The 19,537-nt window shown below is 52.4% G+C and overlaps 6 protein-coding genes across 7 annotated transcripts; 3 read left to right on the forward strand and 3 right to left on the reverse strand.

Moving 5' to 3' along the window:
* Positions 1 to 841: 841 nt before the first annotated feature.
* Positions 842 to 1,897, reverse strand: KRP23_1237 (uncharacterized protein; the record flags this gene model as incomplete). Its single annotated transcript, XM_067882843.1, has 2 exons — positions 842 to 1,229; positions 1,299 to 1,897. 2 exons carry the CDS (start codon positions 1,895 to 1,897, stop codon positions 842 to 844), a joined length of 987 nt encoding a protein of 328 aa, XP_067751806.1.
* Positions 1,898 to 11,040: 9,143 nt separating this feature from the next.
* KRP23_1238 (FK506-binding protein) lies at positions 11,041 to 12,261 on the forward strand (the record flags this gene model as incomplete). The annotated part of the gene is made up of 1 exon (XM_067882855.1): positions 11,041 to 12,261. The coding sequence occupies one exon, from the start codon at positions 11,041 to 11,043 to the stop codon at positions 12,259 to 12,261; it is 1,221 nt and encodes a 406-aa protein (XP_067751807.1).
* A 244-nt stretch (positions 12,262 to 12,505) lies between these two features.
* Positions 12,506 to 14,983, forward strand: KRP23_1239 (Aminodeoxychorismate synthase; the record flags this gene model as incomplete). Its single annotated transcript, XM_067882866.1, has 1 exon — positions 12,506 to 14,983. One exon carries the CDS (start codon positions 12,506 to 12,508, stop codon positions 14,981 to 14,983), a length of 2,478 nt encoding a protein of 825 aa, XP_067751808.1.
* Positions 14,984 to 15,329: 346 nt separating this feature from the next.
* Positions 15,330 to 16,542, forward strand: KRP23_1240 (uncharacterized protein; the record flags this gene model as incomplete). Of its 2 annotated transcripts, XM_067882877.1 has the most annotated exons (2): positions 15,330 to 15,471; positions 15,536 to 16,542. In XM_067882877.1, 2 exons carry the CDS (start codon positions 15,330 to 15,332, stop codon positions 16,540 to 16,542), a joined length of 1,149 nt encoding a protein of 382 aa, XP_067751809.1. The 2 variants fall into 2 exon arrangements, with proteins under 2 accessions (XP_067751809.1, XP_067751810.1); XM_067882878.1 differs by lacking the exon at positions 15,330 to 15,471 and having other exon boundaries at positions 15,703 to 16,542.
* A 111-nt stretch (positions 16,543 to 16,653) lies between these two features.
* On the reverse strand, positions 16,654 to 17,949 carry KRP23_1241 (Extracellular protease inhibitor 10; the record flags this gene model as incomplete). The annotated part of the gene is made up of 1 exon (XM_067882889.1): positions 16,654 to 17,949. The coding sequence occupies one exon, from the start codon at positions 17,947 to 17,949 to the stop codon at positions 16,654 to 16,656; it is 1,296 nt and encodes a 431-aa protein (XP_067751811.1).
* A 450-nt stretch (positions 17,950 to 18,399) lies between these two features.
* On the reverse strand, positions 18,400 to 19,260 carry KRP23_1242 (Extracellular protease inhibitor 10; the record flags this gene model as incomplete). The annotated part of the gene is made up of 1 exon (XM_067882901.1): positions 18,400 to 19,260. One exon carries the CDS (start codon positions 19,258 to 19,260, stop codon positions 18,400 to 18,402), a length of 861 nt encoding a protein of 286 aa, XP_067751812.1.
* Positions 19,261 to 19,537: the final 277 nt, after the last annotated feature.

A 19,537-nucleotide genomic window follows, 5' to 3' on the forward strand; every position in this document is an offset into this window, starting at 1 on the left:
GCCTTTTCTGACAATGTCGAAGTGCAAGCGTTTCTTCGAGGTCCTGAGGTTACCATGAAAATGTCGAGAAGGGTCCGCAAGTTCAAGGGCTTTCACGATGCGAATAACTACGCGGCCAAGTGGACGAAGGAGAAGCAAGTGAAGGCGTCTTTCAAGATGGAAGCACGCTCAATTGATGCCGATGCAGTGGTAACGATTACCAAGACGCGCAAGTGGTTCGCAGAGTGTCAGCAGACACTGCAGCAATACAAGGAGGAGCTGGATCGTTTGAAAAAGCACTGCAGCGAAGAAAGCACCAGCAGCGACAAGAAACGATCCCGTCTGCAGTAAGTGAGATCACTGGGCGTGGCTATTCAACTACAGCAAGCAGCATAACAGTGAATTGGTAGTTCAAGCGTTGAACGCAACGTCCGATTTTCACCTTGAACTAAACGTAAACAGCAAGATTCGTGCAATTTCAGCGTATTAACAGGAGTGATGTTCTTAAGGCACTCATCGTTCACTCTCTTCCAACTTAAGAGCCCCTCGCCCTGGAAAAACTTGTTGATCAGTACCATGTGGCCATCGAGTGCCTCAGACTTGACGAAAGGCCGATCAGCGCGCGCGTTAACGTCCAGCCAACTGAAGTGCTCACAGCCGTCAGGTAGTCTCGCTCATTTTGGTTGCAAGATGCACGAGAGCAATGACGGAAAATATGTAGCTCATGTATTAGTGTCCCAGCTGCCAGAAATGTTCTCCGGATAAAGTTTACAGAGCGCACGATGAATGATGCGATTTTCAACGTTGGCTTGGATCCCTGCAAAGTGAAAATATGATGTCTACGATGAGCCATTTGTTTCATTCACAGGATCGAGCAGTTGTGAGCTTCCTCCTGCTCGTTGGATGCAGCCACATTTTGGACATCTGCCACTTCTCCAGGCTGCCAAGAGTGGCGGCGACCGAGGACGGAAACATTTTGCTTGGGGGGAGGATTTTTCGGGGTCTCAGGGTTGTTAGGTACTTCTTCAAGGGGTGTGGACTCCCGACGAAATATCTTCACAATTGAGCGCCTTCGGCCTCGCGTTGGGGCTGCGTCTTTGCTCAGACGCCTTCCAATCTCCTTGAATTCCTGTTTAAAATGGGATGGAAGCGATGGTTTGATCTTCAAAACCCATTTCCAGTATTTGTCTTCCTCCTTGCCCGAGTGGGGCAGGATGAGTCGAATGTCCGTCATACAGACCGGGCATGCACTAATCCAGACCAAGACAACAGTTAGACTGGTTCTGCGTGCAACGACATGGCCGGCTAGTTCATCTTACCACCAGTCAGTTGCAGACGTGTAGTTCGTCGAGATGCTGTTTACCTCGATACAGTCGTTGCAGACGCACATATGCTGGCACGGGAAGAATACTGACGTGGGTCTTGCATTGACGCAATAGACGCAGCGGGTATCAGCCGGGTACTTGCCGTCGGGGCGGCGCGTAAATGGTCGCAGTTGACGAAAATCTTTCACGAGCTCCAAGTAGTTCTTTGTGAGCTCCACGCCATCTTTCTTCTGTATGACTGCTGACTGTGAGCGCTGGCGTAAGGGTTTTCCTATTACCGGGGCCACCGGTTTCTGCTGGTCCACGATGGCAGTCGACTGGTGCTGGGGGCTGGTACTTCCGTAGGTGGCAAATGACGGTGGGGAAGTCTCAGTGAAGTTAGGGTCACTGACGTTCGGATGTGCGTCGGAGGTATGGCCATTGAACGCTGCCTGGAGATACATTGCTGACTGGAGCTCTGCAACGGTCGAATCGGGACCACGTGTGCCTCCCCCCTCTGACGAATACGCAGTGGAGGCTTGTGGTGGAATTTCTTCTTCGTTATCGTTAGATGCAGTTGGCACGATAGTGGCGGGGGACAACCCACGCGCCATTTTGTCGTTATTAAGAGAGCGATGCAGCTTTGGCAAAGCAAAGCTCTGGTATACTTCGAAGTATTACGCTGCTCGACTGCACACGCACCAGCACAGATGAGGATAGCATTCTTTACTGATCAAAGGCAGATCAGGTCAAAAAAGATCACAAACAGAAAAAGCACGTATATTGTCGCATGATTACGCTTTATACGATTGCGAACACACCCGTCTTTACATGGTACTGCCGTAGCCAGTCGTCTCGCCTGCTCTAAAAAACAGCGTGGCGGACAAAGTCAGCATCAGTCCAACATTCGCCGCGGAGACACCAAGCACGAGGAGACTCGAAGCGCGCCGAAGCAGCAGGAGTCCGGAAGCGCCGCGGAGATCGAAAGCGCCCCCGTGGACACTGGAGAGTCACTGAGAGCTTGTTTATTGTATACACGGTACGTTTTGCTTCATATTTCACTTGTTACAGTGGCCTGATAGACTAACTCATGCAATGTTTTATTGTACGCTTGTTTGCTTATAGTCTAAAGAGATAAATATCACACCTCGACTTCTTTCTCTCGTCGCTTGTTTGGTTCTTGTCGCTGCATACTGCTGCGACTTGTATACTTGTATGTATCGGATTTATATTGGTGTGCATTTGGCGGGTTGTGTTGATGTTCTGTAGCCTATTGGTGTGGGTCCTCTGTAACCTAAAGGTGTGGGTATTCTGTAGCCTTTTGGCGTGGAACCTGTAGCCTGATGGTGTTGAGCCTGTAGCCTACTGGCGTTGAACGTTAGACTACCATGCAATAAGACACTAGCATTTTAATGGCAGAGATGTTAAGCAATTAGACCAACGATGTACACAACCTTATCTGTATTCGCCTTTAGAATAGCTGTGAGTACACTCTGCAAATGCCTAGATGCGCCTGGAGCAGCGTTGGCCCCGCAGATCTCGCTGCAGTGCTGCAACATCAGCCCTGTCTAGGTTAGAGACTGGCTCCCACGTGGGCATCCACTGGACTTGCACTTCAAGCTCACCTTCGACGTAACGCTGCCCCAAAAGCGCCATGAATGGGTATTCCCCGCCACCGGTTGCAGGGAACACTCTGAGCCTTGAACTGTCGCGCTCACGGCGATGATCGGGAGCCGGTGGAGTGCTTGGACGCGATGCCGGTGGGGTTGGAGGCGCCGGAGGGTTTCTTGGGCTCGTCGTATTGGCTTCAATATGTAGCTGGCGGGGCTGCATCTCCGGCTCGGCTTGTGCTTCTTCTACGTCTTGGCCTTCTTGAGGTCCTCGCAAAACCTGAGGATTTAGAAATCGTTTCAACTCGTCGAGCGTAATACGCCGTAGAGGTATTTGATCGAGAATAGCCCTTGCCGACCCAAGAAGCTCACCCGTATCGGTCGCATTATGTAGCTCGTGCAGAAGCCTGCTTCGCAGATGGCGGCTTGCTTGGTCGCTCATGTAACGGCCTTGAGGTCGAAGGTGAAGGACGCAGGCCTGGCGGAATGCCTTTCGATCTGACATGGTCAGACGGGCGGGCTAAAGGCGAATGCATATTTTTTCGCGAACAGCAAAATCTGCGTAGTGCAGAAATGAGTGGATCAGAAAAGTCAATTTTATATTAGATTTAATTATACTGGAAGGCAAACCTATAATTTAAGGCGGCAGCTGTTATAAGCATAGCATAGTGTCTACTCCTGGCCAACGATATACTGGATATTATGCTCGGTGCTGTTATACTGAAGCGTTGCCGACTGTATATTTCTGGTCAATGCAAAAACGTTTTTTAAAGACGATGTTGTCATACTTGCCTATTGTATCCTAGATATTACAGGCCTATTTGTTCATCCCAATACAAAACACTCCGTTAAGACTACGCTGTCGTACAAAACTATTTGTAAACGATATATTCCTGGCCTATCGACTCTCTCCAATGTAAAATGTTATATTAAGAGCACTGCTGTTTTACTTGGGTTTTCTATACTGCGTATTCCTGGCCTATTTGTTCATCCCAATACAAAACACTCCGTTAAGACTACGCTGTCGTACAAAACTATTTGTAAACGATATATTCCTGGCCGATCGACTCTCTCCAATGTAAAATGTTATATTAAGAGCACTGCTGTTTTACTTGGGTTTTCTATACTGCGTATTCCTGGCCTATTTGTTCATCCCAATACAAAACACTCCGTTAAGACTACGCTGCCGTACGAAACTATTTGTAAACGATATATTCCTGGCCGATCGACTCTCTCCAATGTAAAATGTTATATTAAGAGCACTGCTGTTTTACTTGGGTTTTCTATATTGCGTATTCCTGGCCTATTAGATCACTCCAAAGCTATTTGTTCAGTACTGCGTCGATACGGACAAACGTTTGTTCATATTCAAACTGCACAGTAGAGTGCCACTCACCCTAGAAATGAGAGGCCACCAAGCACTCTGGAAGTTTGCGGAGGGCAGCGGAAGTGCCTTCGCTCAGCTGTACTCTCGGAAACGACAGTCCCTCGTCGGAGACGACCTAGTCGTTAGCGACACTAAGTGGCTATGCAGTCGAGGCGGCTTGGCGCTGCGGAGATCGTGGCTTTCGATTCCAGAGCCCACTCGTATCAATTTGATGAAAGAAACTCCTGACTCTTCTTTTCCCTTTACGACTTCAGGGATTATCGATGAGAGGCGCCTGAACAGACATACATCATTACGATCCATGAAGAAGGTGAGAAGGAAGCCCAAGGCCAAGTTGATCACAGAATCCTGTTCTGCAACTTCCAACTCCGTTCAAGTGCCTTCATCTGCAACGGTTGGAGATAATCTGAAGCAGCAATTTCGAACTGCGCGCACTCGCTACTACGAAATAGTAGCGAGTGAAGAGCTCGTGCGCATGCAGATCTCATACAACAACGGAAGTTTCGCGGGAGTTCTTGAGGCTCTACTCAGAAGCATCGAAGGAGCTGTCCATGTTGCAAAGTATAAAGATCGATCGACCACTTCTGATGAGGCGTTTAACACAATAGCTTCGAGATTATGTGATGTATTTGCCATCGTCAGAGCGACAACGATGGAGGGACCAGATCCGACAAGCGATGGCCCGAGCGAGGAATTTGCGCTGGCGAGACTGAGCCAGGCTTACGCGCGTTACCGAGAATCAGTAGCAAGGATGAAGGCTTCAGCAGACTACAACGCGGATCTTGATGCTCCACTACTATCATATGGCTACCCGTGGTTTGGCCAAGCTCAACCTGCGGACAACACCCCCAATAGATAGTACAACGTAATAAGCGCGAACACACACTAAAACTAAACGCTTTGTATTGATTTCCAATACATTCTTAGTAAATGGAGTCGGATTCGCTACGGATTGCATAATCTTCGTTTTCGGAGCTGTCGTAAGAATTTCCAGCCTGTAATACCCGAGAAAGGCTTTCAGGCGCTGATGAATCCCGGCTCCGAACAACCAGTCTTCTAGAGTCACTTCGAATCAAATTCAGCTCACCATCATCACTGGAATCGTCAGCAATGCCGTCTTGAAGATTATTGGTTGTCATATCGGGGGTGATGTCAGGAAGCTGAACAGGCCGAGGGAGTCTGATCGGCGGTCGTTGAGGTTGTCTTGCTCTTCCATACTCAATATCAGATTTAAGATTTGCGTATCGACGGGCTAATTTCTCGATGCTAGCAGCGAAGTCGGGCAGGTTAGTATGTGACCCCGGAATGGCTGCGTTCAATTCGCGATTGAAACGCTCTAGCGGGTTGTTGGTCCTACTCACGACATTGCGCGTGTACGGCTCCACATTCCAAAGTTTCGGCGGAAATTTGACAATCCACGTTCGCTGGAAATACCCCCAGAACTCGTTCCACTTGTCTATTGAATAGACTAAGCCTGCTGCGACACACTTATCTGCAATGTGGGACTTCACCCAGGTCACGCCTTGCTTCTCCACTTTCATCTGAGGTACTACGGTTAACATATCCAATACCCCACTCCTCATTGCAATTCTAGACTCGGCTTCAGGAATTCTGTACTTCTTCATTTTCCTCTTGCACGCCTGTTTGAAATGGAACAGACACCCAATTGGTGCTGCATTCGGGTAATGATCTCGAACAGCTTTAATCAACCCGGCCTCAAAATCACAGTAAACGAACTCAGGATCCATACATTCGTCGGTGAAATCGAATATGAGTCGCATTGCGTGGAAATACACAGCGTATTTTTTAGAAGTACAGAGAACGAAAGCACAAGGATAGTATCCCTTGGTCGCTGGATCGTACGTGGTGAATACAAGACACTGCTTGAACCGTGACGGAACACAACGAAAAGTGCCATCAATGAATACGGATGTCTTCTTTTGCTTCAACATATTGAGAAGAACAGGGTGACCCCAGCCGAGTAGACGCTCGCGAGTCTTGCTGGCTTTGTCGTAGTAGGAAAAGTGAAAGAGGTGGAAATTTGTGTCTGTAGCCGTCCCATCTTCTGCAAGGACCTGAGACCATGGTGAAACTTCAATCTGACCAAACACAGATCCACCAAATTCTTCAGCGCGCACACGGTTAACACGACGGAGCACGTACTCACGTGTCAAGCCTACAGTCCCTGTAGTTTGATCGCGCGTGCCATAAAATTTCGCTCTTACCATCTCCCAAATACTGGATCTAGTAGCTGTTAAAGTGACAGCCATCCTATCCACTTCCCGCTTCATTGCCAGAGTGACGTCTCGCACAATGCTAGGCTGACCATCCTCGGCATCCGCATCTCCAGCAAAACGTCCACAAGTATGGGCGACAAAGTTTGTGTACCTTTGTAGACGAAAAACAAAATCACATTTCCCCTTACATTGTAATCGATAGTGACTGCATCTGTACGACAACTTCGCCATGGATTTGTTTGCGCGTGTATACTTGTACCCACCGATCCAACGAGTGGTTCGACCAGTTCTGCGGTTAGACTCTGTATCCATATTGCGATTTCCGTCGTCATCATCGTGGAGGCCAGCAGTGAAACCCACTTCGTCAAAATCACAGAACCCAAGCTCAAAATCAGCGTCAAAATTACTCGAGTTATCGTCACGCGGTTCACTTAGCGAGTCCTCAGAACTTGATGCAGGGTTCAGTAAGAAATTCATATTTAATTGTGTGGAAAGGAGGGTTGCATTTTCCGTCGTAAGCACAGCGACTTGTCGGGCTGTATTGGCTTGTGTATGAGGTAGCATCAGTGTGTCTGGACAAGTGCACAATGTTAGCCTCCTATGTAATCCATAAGCGTTCCAGCAACATATTTTACCGATAGGAGAATTGCTTGACTCTGTAGACTGCTGTTGAGATGATGGTCTTGAAGTTGTCGCAGGTGGTGCATGGGGCTGAAGCCTGGCCGATCGACGCAGGCGAGGCCTCATTATCTCCACCAAAGACGCGGCGCAAAACTCTGCTAGGTGAGGAATACCCGGGAAAAGAAAGAATGAGAGAATCGTTTAAGAGGCGTCCGTTATATACTGTCGTTCTATATGTCTGTTGCCAGTGTCGCTTGATCCCGGGCGGTTAATGAGGTGTCTCTTAGCCGATGGGCGGTTAACAGCATTTCTGCTTACTCAGAAATGTTCTGTATGCGCATTTCCATAAACTACTTTTGCACTCCGCAGATTTCGTCCTGCAGTACCAGCTGCATGGCGTGTTTATTTCCTGACCTAACTTGACCTGATCTACCAATGACCTGTTTTGCGCTCTTCCCAGATGAGAATAACCCACGGGAATAGCAAGTGAACTCTCTTGGCAGGATCCAGGAATAGTGAGGATAACTTTTGCCAGCCGATGAGCATTGATTTAACTACCGCTGTCGGTCGTATGTCAACACTGGCTGAGCCACAACGTATAATAGCCCAAGCCAAGTCGTGAACAACACGGTGAGGATGTGCACCTCTGATTGCCTGACGAAACTCTAATTGCAGGCACATTGAACTCCAGACAAATGCCACGTCTTCGATTCAAAGGAGTCTTGCAGAATGGTTAGCTTACAGTATCAAACAGCTTTCTTGTTTCTTTGACGCATCCAACTTGTATGCTGATCCTCTTTTCACAATGGTGGCTGTCCACGAACTTCCACGATATAGTCGTCCCGGGTGCTGGCTGGGCTTTGAAGTGCTTGTGAGTGTGAGTGAATCGACCGTCGAACTTCTGGTCTCTGCGACCGAATCCTCGCTCAACTTCTTGCCAGCGCTTTTGAAGCTTTTCTTGAACTCTGAGGGCAACTGTGGCTTGGTCGCCAACACCCAATTCCAGTATTTGTCCTCTTCGTCGCCTGTGTGTGGGAGAATGAGTCGAATTTCAGTTCGGCAAACTGGGCAAATGCTACAAGAGTGCAAAGAAAACAAAAGTTGTTAGCTTTGATGTGTGGCTTCATACGGCAACCCACGCGGTGGCTTACCATCGCTCCAAGCTAAAGGAATAGTCTGGTGACATGTCGTTGGAGGTGATGCATTTGTTACAGACACACATGTGTTGGCACGGGAAAAGTACCGACGTTGGCTTCACAGTGGTGCACAGAACGCAAATGGTTTTGGCTGGGTATTTTCCATCGGTACTTCGTGAGAATGGCTGCATGTGCTTGAAACTTGCCACGAATGCCCGGTAATTCTTGGTGAGCTTGAATCCAGACGCCTTTTGCGCTGCACTTGAGTTCAAATTCGAATGAATACTGTGGCCAATGGAAAGTGGTGTGATCAGGACTGGCTTATCAGGGTGAGGCTGTTGCTGTGGTTTACTATCGAACGAAGCAGAGATGTGTATCGCAGTTTGGTCGCTAGACACAACATTGACGGGAGCTTGGATGTCAGTGGTGACATCAGAAGGTACATTCGATTGCTCCTTCGAACTGTCAACATTGACTGGGGCGTCGGCGCTTTGGCTTTCGCTGTTCTTTGCTTGCTCCTCGGAGGCGGTGGGCACCACAGTCGCGGACACGACAGATTTTCGAGGCATGCGGACTACGAAAGTAGCGAAGTGACGTGGTGGCGCTGCGCAATTGTCAGTTGCACAAGAGCTCACATGTATCGAGAAACAGGAATGATACAAGTGTTTTGTTGGCCGCAACTCCAAAATAAATATCACGGTTCCGTTTGACGGCTTCATCCCGTTCATCCCGTAGTGTGCGGTCCGTGGTTCTTACCTCGCTAAGCTTAGATCTTATAGTACACACAGTAAAAAACATGTCGGGTGTATTTCACTTCGTCACATTGCTCTCGAGTTCTATGGCATTCGCTTGAATAAGTAACCACTCGAAAGCCCCTAGGAACTTGCATCGGCCGAGAAATATCTGCAATCACGCTTTCAATTCCAATCAGTAAATATGATTCGTTGCGCCCCCCTTTTATCATTAAACGTTCTTCCAAACGCTCTGCCCATGGTTAAAAGTTGTGTACTATTAGTATTAGATCTTTTCCCCCTTTGCTATCCAAGATCGTACGTTGAGAAAGTTTTGGGCTAGCATATTACAAAATTAAGCAACTCGTTCGTGTTTCGGGTGTCTGTACCTTGTATGCAGACCCTCTCCGTATAATTGTGGCCCCCCATGAGCTTCGACGATTCAATTGTCTTGAGTTTTGGCTAGAGGAGCCAGCAGGCGAGTGAGGTGTGTATGAACTGGCTGTTGTCATTCTTCTCTGTGCGACCGAGTCCTCGCTCAGTATTTTCCCGGTAGTTTTGAAGCTTTTCTTGAAATCGGAAGCCAGGAATGGTTTGGTCGCCAAAACCCAGTTCCAGTATTTCTCCTCCTCGCTACCTGTACGAGGAAATATGATGTGGATTTCGGAACTGCAGACTGGGCAAATGCTACGGGAAAATGTAAGTTCATAGCCGTGTTGGAACATTGAAATCCACCGCGACTTACCATTGCTCTAGCTTCAGTGAATAATCGGGTGACATGTCGTTCAAGTCGATACAATCGTTGCAAGCGCACATGTGCTGGCACGGGAAAAACACCGAGGTTGGTTTCCGAGTGGCGCACAACACACAAAGAGTATCGGCTGGGTAGTCGCCGTCTGTGTTTCGAGAGAACGGCCCCATGCTCTTGAAACTTATCGCGAGCGTCCGGTAGTTTCTTTTCAGGTTGACTCCTACCGCAAGTGCAATAGTGCTCTGGACGTTTGGATGGAAGCCTTGTTCGTTCAATGACGAAGTGACCCGGCGTACGTTAACTGGTTTCGTTGAAAGATGTTGTTGTCGAGCAAGATCACCGCCCCTGGTAGCCGCAAGGGTAGATATCGCTGCTTGTTGGCTGGTGACCATGTTGGGCGTCGCGACGGGAGCTTGGTCTTCCACAATGACATCAGGAGCTAAGCTCGCTTCATCTTTAAACTCGGCACTGTGAAGTGGACTGTCAATGCCTTGGTCGCCCGCATCTTTTGCATGCTCCTCCGATGCAGCGGGAACTATGGTTGCAGATACACAGGATTTTCGGGACATGCAGAGCAAGTCAAGGTTTCTGAACTGAAGTCGCGAGGCGTTGCAGCAACTATTTGTACCAGAACTTGAGGGGGGCAGTATTACACCTTGCACCCTGCAAGTGCTGCGCTCAGCACAACTCCAAAATAAATAACAGCAAGTCAGTTAGCTTAAACACGCACAAACAGGAGCCCGTGTCCCGATAAGACAGACTGCCTGAATCGCGTCTAAGCTTAGACATCGTGTACAGGTAGAATGCTTTACGTTTCGCTTTGTCTGTGCGGCTCAGCACTCCTGTCGTCAAATCGAAGTTAGTCTTAGCAGCGCCATACTGCGCGGAGAGTTTGTTATTGGAGAGGTTGATCAAGTTGTCCTGGTACGTGCTGCAGCTCGCGACGACGATGGATGCTTTGGGTCGAGCAGTCGGATGCTAAGTCCAAGCTGCCCCATGAAACTCGACGAAGATTGAGTTCTTGGATACGCGAGAAATGCTTGAACAAACAGCTACATGTATATGTCAGCCTCTTCTTTCCAACATCGAGTTATCGCTCTTCTTCCCCCCCAACAATTGACAATTGATGCTTGAACTTTGCCATGAACCATGGCACTTCAACAACCTCTAAACTTGTATCACCAATCCGTTAATTAAATTTCCAAGTTCGTAATCAGTACTTTTTGAATTCCCGGCAGCCAGCCAGCCCGTAGTGTATCATCTACCAGAAGACCGACGACGACCATGGTGCTCATGCGCCGGCGCGACAAGCGGCGCGGCAACGAATCCGAAGAGATCGCCGTGGCCAGCGACCCGTCCATCGCGGCCACCAAGGGCCTGCGCTCGCTGGGCGGTGCGCGCTCAGGGCGCTTCGCTGCCGACATGCGCGTGAGTGTGGGCGGCTACGGCCGCGCCGACAAGACGTGGGGCGTGGACCACCCGTGGCACTCGACGGAGGAGGGCGATTTGTTCTCGCAACTGTGCGCCAAGGACCACATGGAGGAGGGCGCGCAGGCCCACGAGGAGACGCACGAGGAGCCCGTGCGCGGCCTCAGTCGCGCGCAGCTCAAGAAGCGCAAGGCCAAGCTCAAGAAACAGGGGCTGAGCGCCGAGCAGGCGGCGGAAGCGGCGCTGCAAGAGGCTGAAGAGGCCAAGAGGCGCCATGAGGAGGAGGAGCGACTGAGAGAGCAGCAGGTAGTCGAGCAACGCGAAGCTGTCAAGAGGAAGAGACAGGAACAGAAGCTGCTGAAGAAAGATGAAGACAAGGAGGAGAAGAAGGAGAAGGAGGCAGAAGAAAAGCGTGAGAAGCGCAAGAAGGAGAAACAGAAGAAGAAGGAGAAGAAACAGGAGGCCATGGAACACGCCAAGCAGCTGACGCAGGAGCAGGAGGACGAGATGAAGACACGTGAGGTGCTCGCTTCCGCCTACGAGGAGAACGTGGGCAGTGAAGTCACGGCCAAGAGCGGCCTGGTGATCCAGGACCAGCGTATCGGACAGGGCAAACTGCCGTATGGAGGTGACATGCTGACGGTCAAGTATCGTGGTCGGCTTGGACGTGACGGGCTCGTGTTTGGCAAGGGAATGCTCACTATGAAGTACGGCACTGGCTCGGTCATTGCTGGATGGGAAGAAGGTCTGGGCACGATGCGTCCCGGTGGTGTGCGTATGCTCACGATCCCCTCCGAGCTGGGCTACGGTGAGAGCGGCAAGGGCGACAAGATCCCGCCCAACGCGACGCTGCACTTCGAGGTGGAGCTGGTGCGTATCGGCAAGCGCAAGCGCGAAGCCATCGGCGAGGACGACGTCCCGTTGCCCAGTTCGTTCCAGCGCAAGCGAGTCAAACAGAAACCTGGCAAAACTCGCGGCGAGGACGAGGACGACGGCGAGGTGAAGCTGTCCAAGAGCCAGCTCAAGCGAAGACGCCGGAACCGGAACAAGAACCGGGGCCAGGAGAACGACGATTGATGGAAACCTGAACACACAGTGGGCGTACCATAGTTTTATAGTTGCATGGCAATAGCATCGCATTGGAGTCGACTTCAACGTGCCATCGGCAGTTCCTCGCCACTCAAATGGCACGTTCCTGGCCACACACGCCGTGCTCCTATTCGCCAAAATACAAAATAAAATCCAGCGATTGGTCAAAAGCAAACTTCAGACGCGGCTGACGTAGCATTGCACTCCATTTTGAACAGCTCCGATAAGCACGATGGTGGCGTCCATGGACGATGTGCCGGCCCCCACAGCGGCCGAAAGCGCTTCTGCGCCCCCTAAGAAGCCGCGCCAAGTGGCGTCGCTGCTCATCGACAACTACGACTCGTACACGTACAACATCTCGCAGATGCTGGCGCAGGTGAACGGCTGCTCGTCCAGTGTGCTGGTGGTCAAGAACGACGACTTCGGAGGACGCTTCGCTGCTGCATGGGACCATTTCGTGGCCCAAACGAGTGCAATTGCAATTGCCGAAGACGTGCAGTTGGAGCTCAACGTGGTGCTTTCTCCTGGTCCGGGCCACCCAGCGGAGCCCAAGGACTTCGGCATGTGTGCGGACGCCATTCGCCACGCTGCGGCGCCAGTGCTCGGCGTGTGTCTGGGACATCAGGGACTGGCTCAGGTATACGGTGGCCAAGTGGTGGGGGCCAAGGAGGTCATGCACGGCCGCACCAGTCGCGTCTTCTTCGACGAGACGGACAAATCGCTGTTCGCTCATGTGCCCAACGGCTTCGAGGTGGTGCGGTACCATTCGCTGGTGATTGACCCGTCGAACGTGCCGGAAGAACTGGACGTGATCGCCCAGACGGATGATGGAGTTATTATGGCCGTTCGACACCGGACGAAGCAGCAGTTTGGCGTGCAATTCCACCCGGAGGCCGTGTGCTCCGAGTTTGGTTACCAGCTCTTCCAGAACTTCCGGGATATTACACTGGCTCAGGGCGCCTCGAAGTGCCTGCTGCATCACAGTAACTATCCGGAGCAGAGTGCGTTGGAATCGAGAGTTCTCGAGTGTAGCAGTCAATCTGGAGTTACGCCAAGCTACCGCGTTCGTGTTGAACGCGCTTCGAACGGACTTGCATCACTCGAGTTCGCCGAGTTTGTGTTTGGTCAACTTTTCGGACGTTCAAAACGATCGTTTTGGCTTGACAGCAGCAACCACAACACTGTTGCCGGTTCGGACGCAGCCATCCAGTCGCGATGCTCGATGATGGGCGACGACAGCGGACCCACGAGCTACTGCGTCGAATACGATGTTGCCAAGGTGGAGCTTCGTCTGCGTCGTCGCCATGGTGAAAATGAACAAGTCGAGACCTTCCCGGGGCAGGATATCCTGACTCATGTGCGAGAAGTGATGCAAGCGCATGAGTCCCATGGAGTCCTGTTCAATGATGGCGAGCGTGAGCATCGGGTTAACGTGGAGCTGCCCTTCGCGTTCCGTGGTGGATTTGTGGGCTACTTTGGATACGAAGTACTGGGGAGCGAACAAGAAGGCAAGAAACTATTCAACGACAAGATCGAAATGCAGGGAGAACGTGCACCGGACGCGTCGTTCTTGTTCGCTGACCGAACGCTGGTGTTTGACCACCGCGACAATGTTATATACTCGCTTTCTCTGAGTGAGTCGGAGAGCGAAAACGAGAGTGCGAATCAAGACTGGCACACTGCAATCAAGACGCAACTGAAGCAGCTTGTCGTCGCTTTCAACCAGATTTCGGATCCAAGCTCTGCACTACAGTCCACCATAACTGCCGGAAAGGATGAAGTCGTCTTCCGTCCTTCCCGTAGCCGCGCGCAATATGTCGCTGATATCGAGGAGATTCAGCGGCTGATCCGTTCAGGCGAGACGTACGAAGTCTGCTTGACTAACCACTTGCGTGCCGAGTATGCGCTGCGCGATCCGTTGGCGTTCTACCGTATGCTGCGTCGCCGAAACCCAGCACCATTTGCCGGATTCTACCTCAGCAACCCACATGGCCGCTTCCACGCGCCAAACTCGCTCACCAAATCCGATGGGCCTGAAGATACCTACGCTCTTTGTTGCTCGTCACCCGAGCGATTCTTGCGGGTTGGAGCTGATGGTTGGATGGAGTCAAAGCCCATTAAGGGAACACGTCCCCGCGGTCGTGATCCGAAGGAGGATGCCGCTATTGCTGAGGAACTTGCCAGCTGCGAGAAAGACCGCGCCGAGAACATGATGATCGCCGATCTCGTACGCAATGACTTTGGCATCGTAGCTCGTGTCGGGTCTGTGCATGTCCCGCGGCTTATGGGTGTCGAGACGTATGCCACCGTGCACCAGCTCGTGACCACGGTTCGTGCTCAGTGTCGTGAGGACGCAGACGTAGTGGACGTGCTGCGTGCCACCTTCCCTGGCGGCTCGATGACCGGTGCTCCGAAGAAGCGTACAATGCGTATCATCCGAGAGCTCGAGCGTGCCCCGCGTGGCGTATATTCTGGAGGACTGGGCTTCCTGTCGATCGACGGTAGCTGTGACCTGAACATCATCATCCGCACAGCTATCGTGACTCCCAACAGCGTGACACTCGGCGCCGGTGGCGCCATTGTGGCTCTCTCGGATAGCGATGACGAATATGACGAAATGCTGCTCAAGGCGCGCGCTCTCGTTGCCACGATCGGTGCGTACGCCATGGGCAGTGACGATGGCACTGGGGCTCGAGTCGTTGTCGACTGAGGCGTGCGATTCCTCCGATGCTAGCTAGCTGGCGCCCGTGGATCGGTCCAAACACGCACGCACAATCAATGCTGCCTGCTTGCGCGACCGCCCATGGCCCTCAGCTCCCAGTCTGCTCCACTCTAAAGTACGCGAACTGCGTTGAACGTTGTGCAGGACTAGCCAAGAATAAAGTCTCGTATTCCACCACCATACGCACAGCTCTTCACAGAGACTGCTGATGGAGATTGAACCGTTTGCTAAAGGCCGAGACCCAAGACAGGTAGAGCATAGGCACGAGCTTGTGCTGCATGCGTGGCAGCGCGCATCCCAGAAACTTGGCCCTGAAAGCGACGCTGAGAGGGCCATGTATCAACGTTTACTGACTTTGGTAGAAGAGCACGAAGATAGCGATGATACAGCGCTCACATCGCTTCTGCTGGGGGACCTCGGCGCAAAAATGCAATATCTCGATCCAGAGTGGGGCTTCGTGGACGCGGCCAACATTGGTAAGAACTTACACTTTCCTCTCCACCACGTTCGCGCTTAATAGCCTCGAACTTGTCTCGGTAGTGTCACGCGTGGACGACTGCATCATCGCTCTTCAGGAGCTGCCGAAGAAGCAGTTCCTCGATCCGTTGTCCTGGGATATGCCGCCGCACAAAGCTGTCGTGTCCATCGTCCAGGCTGTGCTGCTGCTTTTTGATGTGCCCTTGCCGTCCGCGATTGATGAGGAGGACATGTGGCGGTCGTGCTGGGGACTCTGGATCGTCAAGAACATCGAGGCTCACTCTACCGGTTGGGAGTGGATGGCGCACAACGAGCCGATTGGGTTGTTCACCAAGCCGTACGCGTTGAGCGTGGCGAATCTGGATCGCGTGTGCGAGTTGCTCGGAACAGCGACGAAATTGGCTCCTCCAGGACAGCATCGTTGCTGGCACCATTTACCTGCCTATGCGTGCTTGCGCGACTGGGCAGGGGCATGTGCCGCTTATCTGCACATGCTCGAGCACTGTCTTCCTGCGTTTGATGGCTACGAAGCCGTGCTAAGGCTCGTGACGCCTCCGAAACGCACTCCAAAGGAGAACGTGTGGTTCCGCTGCGAGACCGAGGACGGCGTTGACTACTTTTACAATCGCCTGTACCAATCGATCACGCTGGATCGACCCGATGACTTCGACGGCGCACATATTGCTCCAACGAATATCCCAAGCGTGGTGCGTGAGCTCATCGCAGAAACCCTTCAAGCCAACGTATCCATGAGGCTCGAGCTTGAACGCCGTGGGAAGCAGAAGATTCATGCAAAACTTCTGGACCAAGACGAGTGGGTCGAGTGTCTGGACTTGCGAACGCAGACCAAGTACTACTACAGCATCAGACACTACAAGGTGTCTCCTGATCCGCCAGACCACGGTGTTTTCGAGTCGTACCGCGATAGCTACGCGTACGCCGCGGTTTTGCGTCTTCAAGCCGCCTATCGCCGTCGTCGTTTAGTACACAAAACTCAGGTCCGAAAGGCAAAGCGAGGAACACTGCCAAGCTTTGCTGCTTTTGGTGGCAAAGCGCGTACGAAGACGTGATGCAGCGATTCACAGAGCTCACAGCATACCAGATTAATGCAAGAAACATGAAGCGTGTTTTCAGATGAGATAACTATGCACAGCTTGTCCAACATCCTCATAAGGTGCTCTTCATTGGGGCGCCTTGCACTTCGATGAACAGGCACCGTCAGAAACTTTCGTGAGGTGGAGCTCGGGGTGGTTGCAACTAGCGATTCCCAGCTTGCACGAGTTGCTGTACGTGACGCCGTCGGAGCCGCAGACAGGAGCGTAGAGGGTGAAGCAAATATCTGGGCAAGTCGGTGTCAATGGTGTCACAGTGTCTCCACTGGTCTCCTCGGTTGGGCCAGTGGGGGTGCTGTTAGTATCGTCGCTCCCTTCGGGCGCGGCACAGGCTCCCTCGCTCACTTGCGTAACGCTGGGATCCTTGCAGGTAGCAATGCCCAGGAAGCACGAGTTGGGGTACGTGACGCCATCAGAACCACACACGGGCTTAAAAATTTCGATGCACACCTCCGAGCATCCAGTCTCGGAAGATGAAGACAGCCCGGGGCACTCGCCATCCGATACTAGTGTGATGACGCCGCCACTACTGCACTGAGCAAAGCCGAGGGTGCAGTCGTTGGAGTAGGTTACGCCGTCCGACCCACAGACGGGCTTGTAGATCGCCGGGCACACATCGGAGCACCCGTCAGTTGGACTTTCGTTTATCGTGATCGTGGGCACCACGAGTGGTGAATCCGTCGTGGTTTCCACGGGTGATACATTCGTCGTGGTCTCCAAGGGTGGTGAATCCGTCGTGGTTTCCACGGGTGTTAAATCCGTCGTGGTCACCATGGGGGGTGAATCCACCACGGGTGATACCTCCGTCGTGGCCTCCAAGGGTGGTGAATCCACCACGGGTGATACATCCGTCGTGGTCTCCAAGGGTGGTGAATCCACCAGGAGTGGTGAATCCGTCGTGGTTTCCACGGGTGTTAAATCCGTCGTGGTCACCATGGGGGGTGAATCCACCACGGGTGATACCTCCGTCGTGGTCTCCAAGGGTGGTGAACCCACCACGGGTGATACATCCGTCGTGGCCTCCAAGGGTGGTGAATCCACCAGGAGTGGTGAATCCGTCGTGGTTTCCACGGGTGTTAAATCCGTCGTGGTCACCAAGGGTGTTAAATCCGTCGTGGTCACCAAGGGTAGTGAATCCGTCGTGGGGCACGCTCCGTCTTGCGTTTTGGTGATCTCGTCCGGGCTTTGACAGTTCGCGACACTCAAAAAGCACTCGTTCACGTACGTCACTCCGTCGGAGCCGCAGACAGGTTGGAACAGGTCAAAACACAGGGTAGAGCAGTCGCTGTTGCTCGACTCCTGAGCGTCAGCATGGGAGACCATTACGGCAACAGCACCGAGTGCGACACAGGTTGTCAGCTTCATCTTGGGGCGGCTTGGAGAGGGACAGGTCTGGGGGAAGCTTTCCAAATTGGAGAATGACCAACGGGTGCCGCCCCGCCGGAGGCATCGGAAGAGGGCACGTGCTTGCATCTACTAGGCTGATCCAGGAAACGCACGTCTCCTCGCATCGGAAAGCCTATTAGGCCAGGACGGTGGTTGCAGGCTATTGCCTGTCGTTTTGCTGTTCGTACTGAATAACGATCTGAAGTCGTTTTCTGTGGACCATTCACACAGCTGCCGGTCGTTACGTTGAGTATTAGAGAGCAACTTACAGCCAAGCAAGTTTCGAGAACAAAACTAAAGATGCCTCACTTTTGGGTCACATGTTACGCTCGACTGCGATTGAAATGGATGTGGAATTATACGTCATCACTTTTTACATGTACTTGCCTTTTGCGCTGTAGCAGGCTGACACACTTCAGTGCAGAGCGCTTAGAATTGAGTCGTGCAGGCAGCCGAGCAGGCTTTGTCGGACACCTTCGTGATGTGTAGCTCGGGATGGTTGCAGCTCGCGACCTCCAACTCGCACTCATTCCCGTACGTGACCCCATCGGAGCCGCAGACCGGAGCGTACAGGGTGTAGCACACGTCCGGACAGCCAGACGCCGCCGACGATCCATCGCCGTAAGTGCTGCCTTCCTCGCTCGAGCTGACCGAGTCACTGTTGGTACCGTAGCTCCCTTCACTCGCAACACAAGCTCCATCACTAGCTTGAGTGATGCTCGGGTTCTTACAGGCGGCAATGCCCAAGAAGCACGAGTTAGCGTACGTGACGCCGTCGGAACCGCACACGGGCTTGTAGATCTCGATGCACACCTCAGGGCAGCCAGTGGTTGCACTTCCAGAGGAAGATGTAGAAGAGCTGGGGCACTGTCCATCGGACACTTGCGTGATAGCCCCACCGCTCTTGCACTGAGCAATGCCCAGAATGCAGTCGTTGCCATAGGTCACGCCGTCCGACCCGCAAACAGGCTGGTAGATCATCAGACACACCTCGGAGCACGCCGTGGCACCGCTACCTTCGTACGAGGACGTCTGGGATGTCGAACCGGTGGCTGGGCACTCTCCGTCCGACACTTGAGTGACTTGCTCCTGGCTTTCACAGTTCTCGAGGTTCAGGGAGCACTCGTTCGGGTAGGTCACGCCGTCAGAGCCGCACACTGGCACATACACATCGGGGCACGCGTACGAGCAATCGCTGCTGTTGCTAGCGGCAGTCGACTGCTGAACGGTGTAGTCAGCGTGGGCGGACGCGACAGCGATAGCAGCGAGCACGAGGTGGCCGGTCTTCATCAGGATGGAGCTTGGAGCGAGGTGCTGGGCGAAGTGAATTGCTCTGTGCAAATTGGAAAATGAACTGACGCATCGGCAGCGCGATTAATAGCCGATCTTCTTCCAGCCGCTCGCTTCTACTCAGCGAGTCTCATGGGTGCATACGTGTGTGTGTACTTGCGCTAGATCCCACCTGTTGTTTGTTGTTCGTGGTGCCGACAGCACGGCGCTGCGTCAAAAGGACGCAAGGAGCTGGACGTGCTCGGCATTGACTGGAAAGTGTCTAGCTGGTGACAAC

The sequence above is a fragment of the Phytophthora ramorum genome, assembly GCF_020800215.1.
Source record: "Phytophthora ramorum isolate Pr-102 chromosome Unknown Phyram_PR-102_s0001, whole genome shotgun sequence".
Classification (NCBI taxonomy): Eukaryota; Oomycota; class Peronosporomycetes; order Peronosporales; family Peronosporaceae; genus Phytophthora; species Phytophthora ramorum.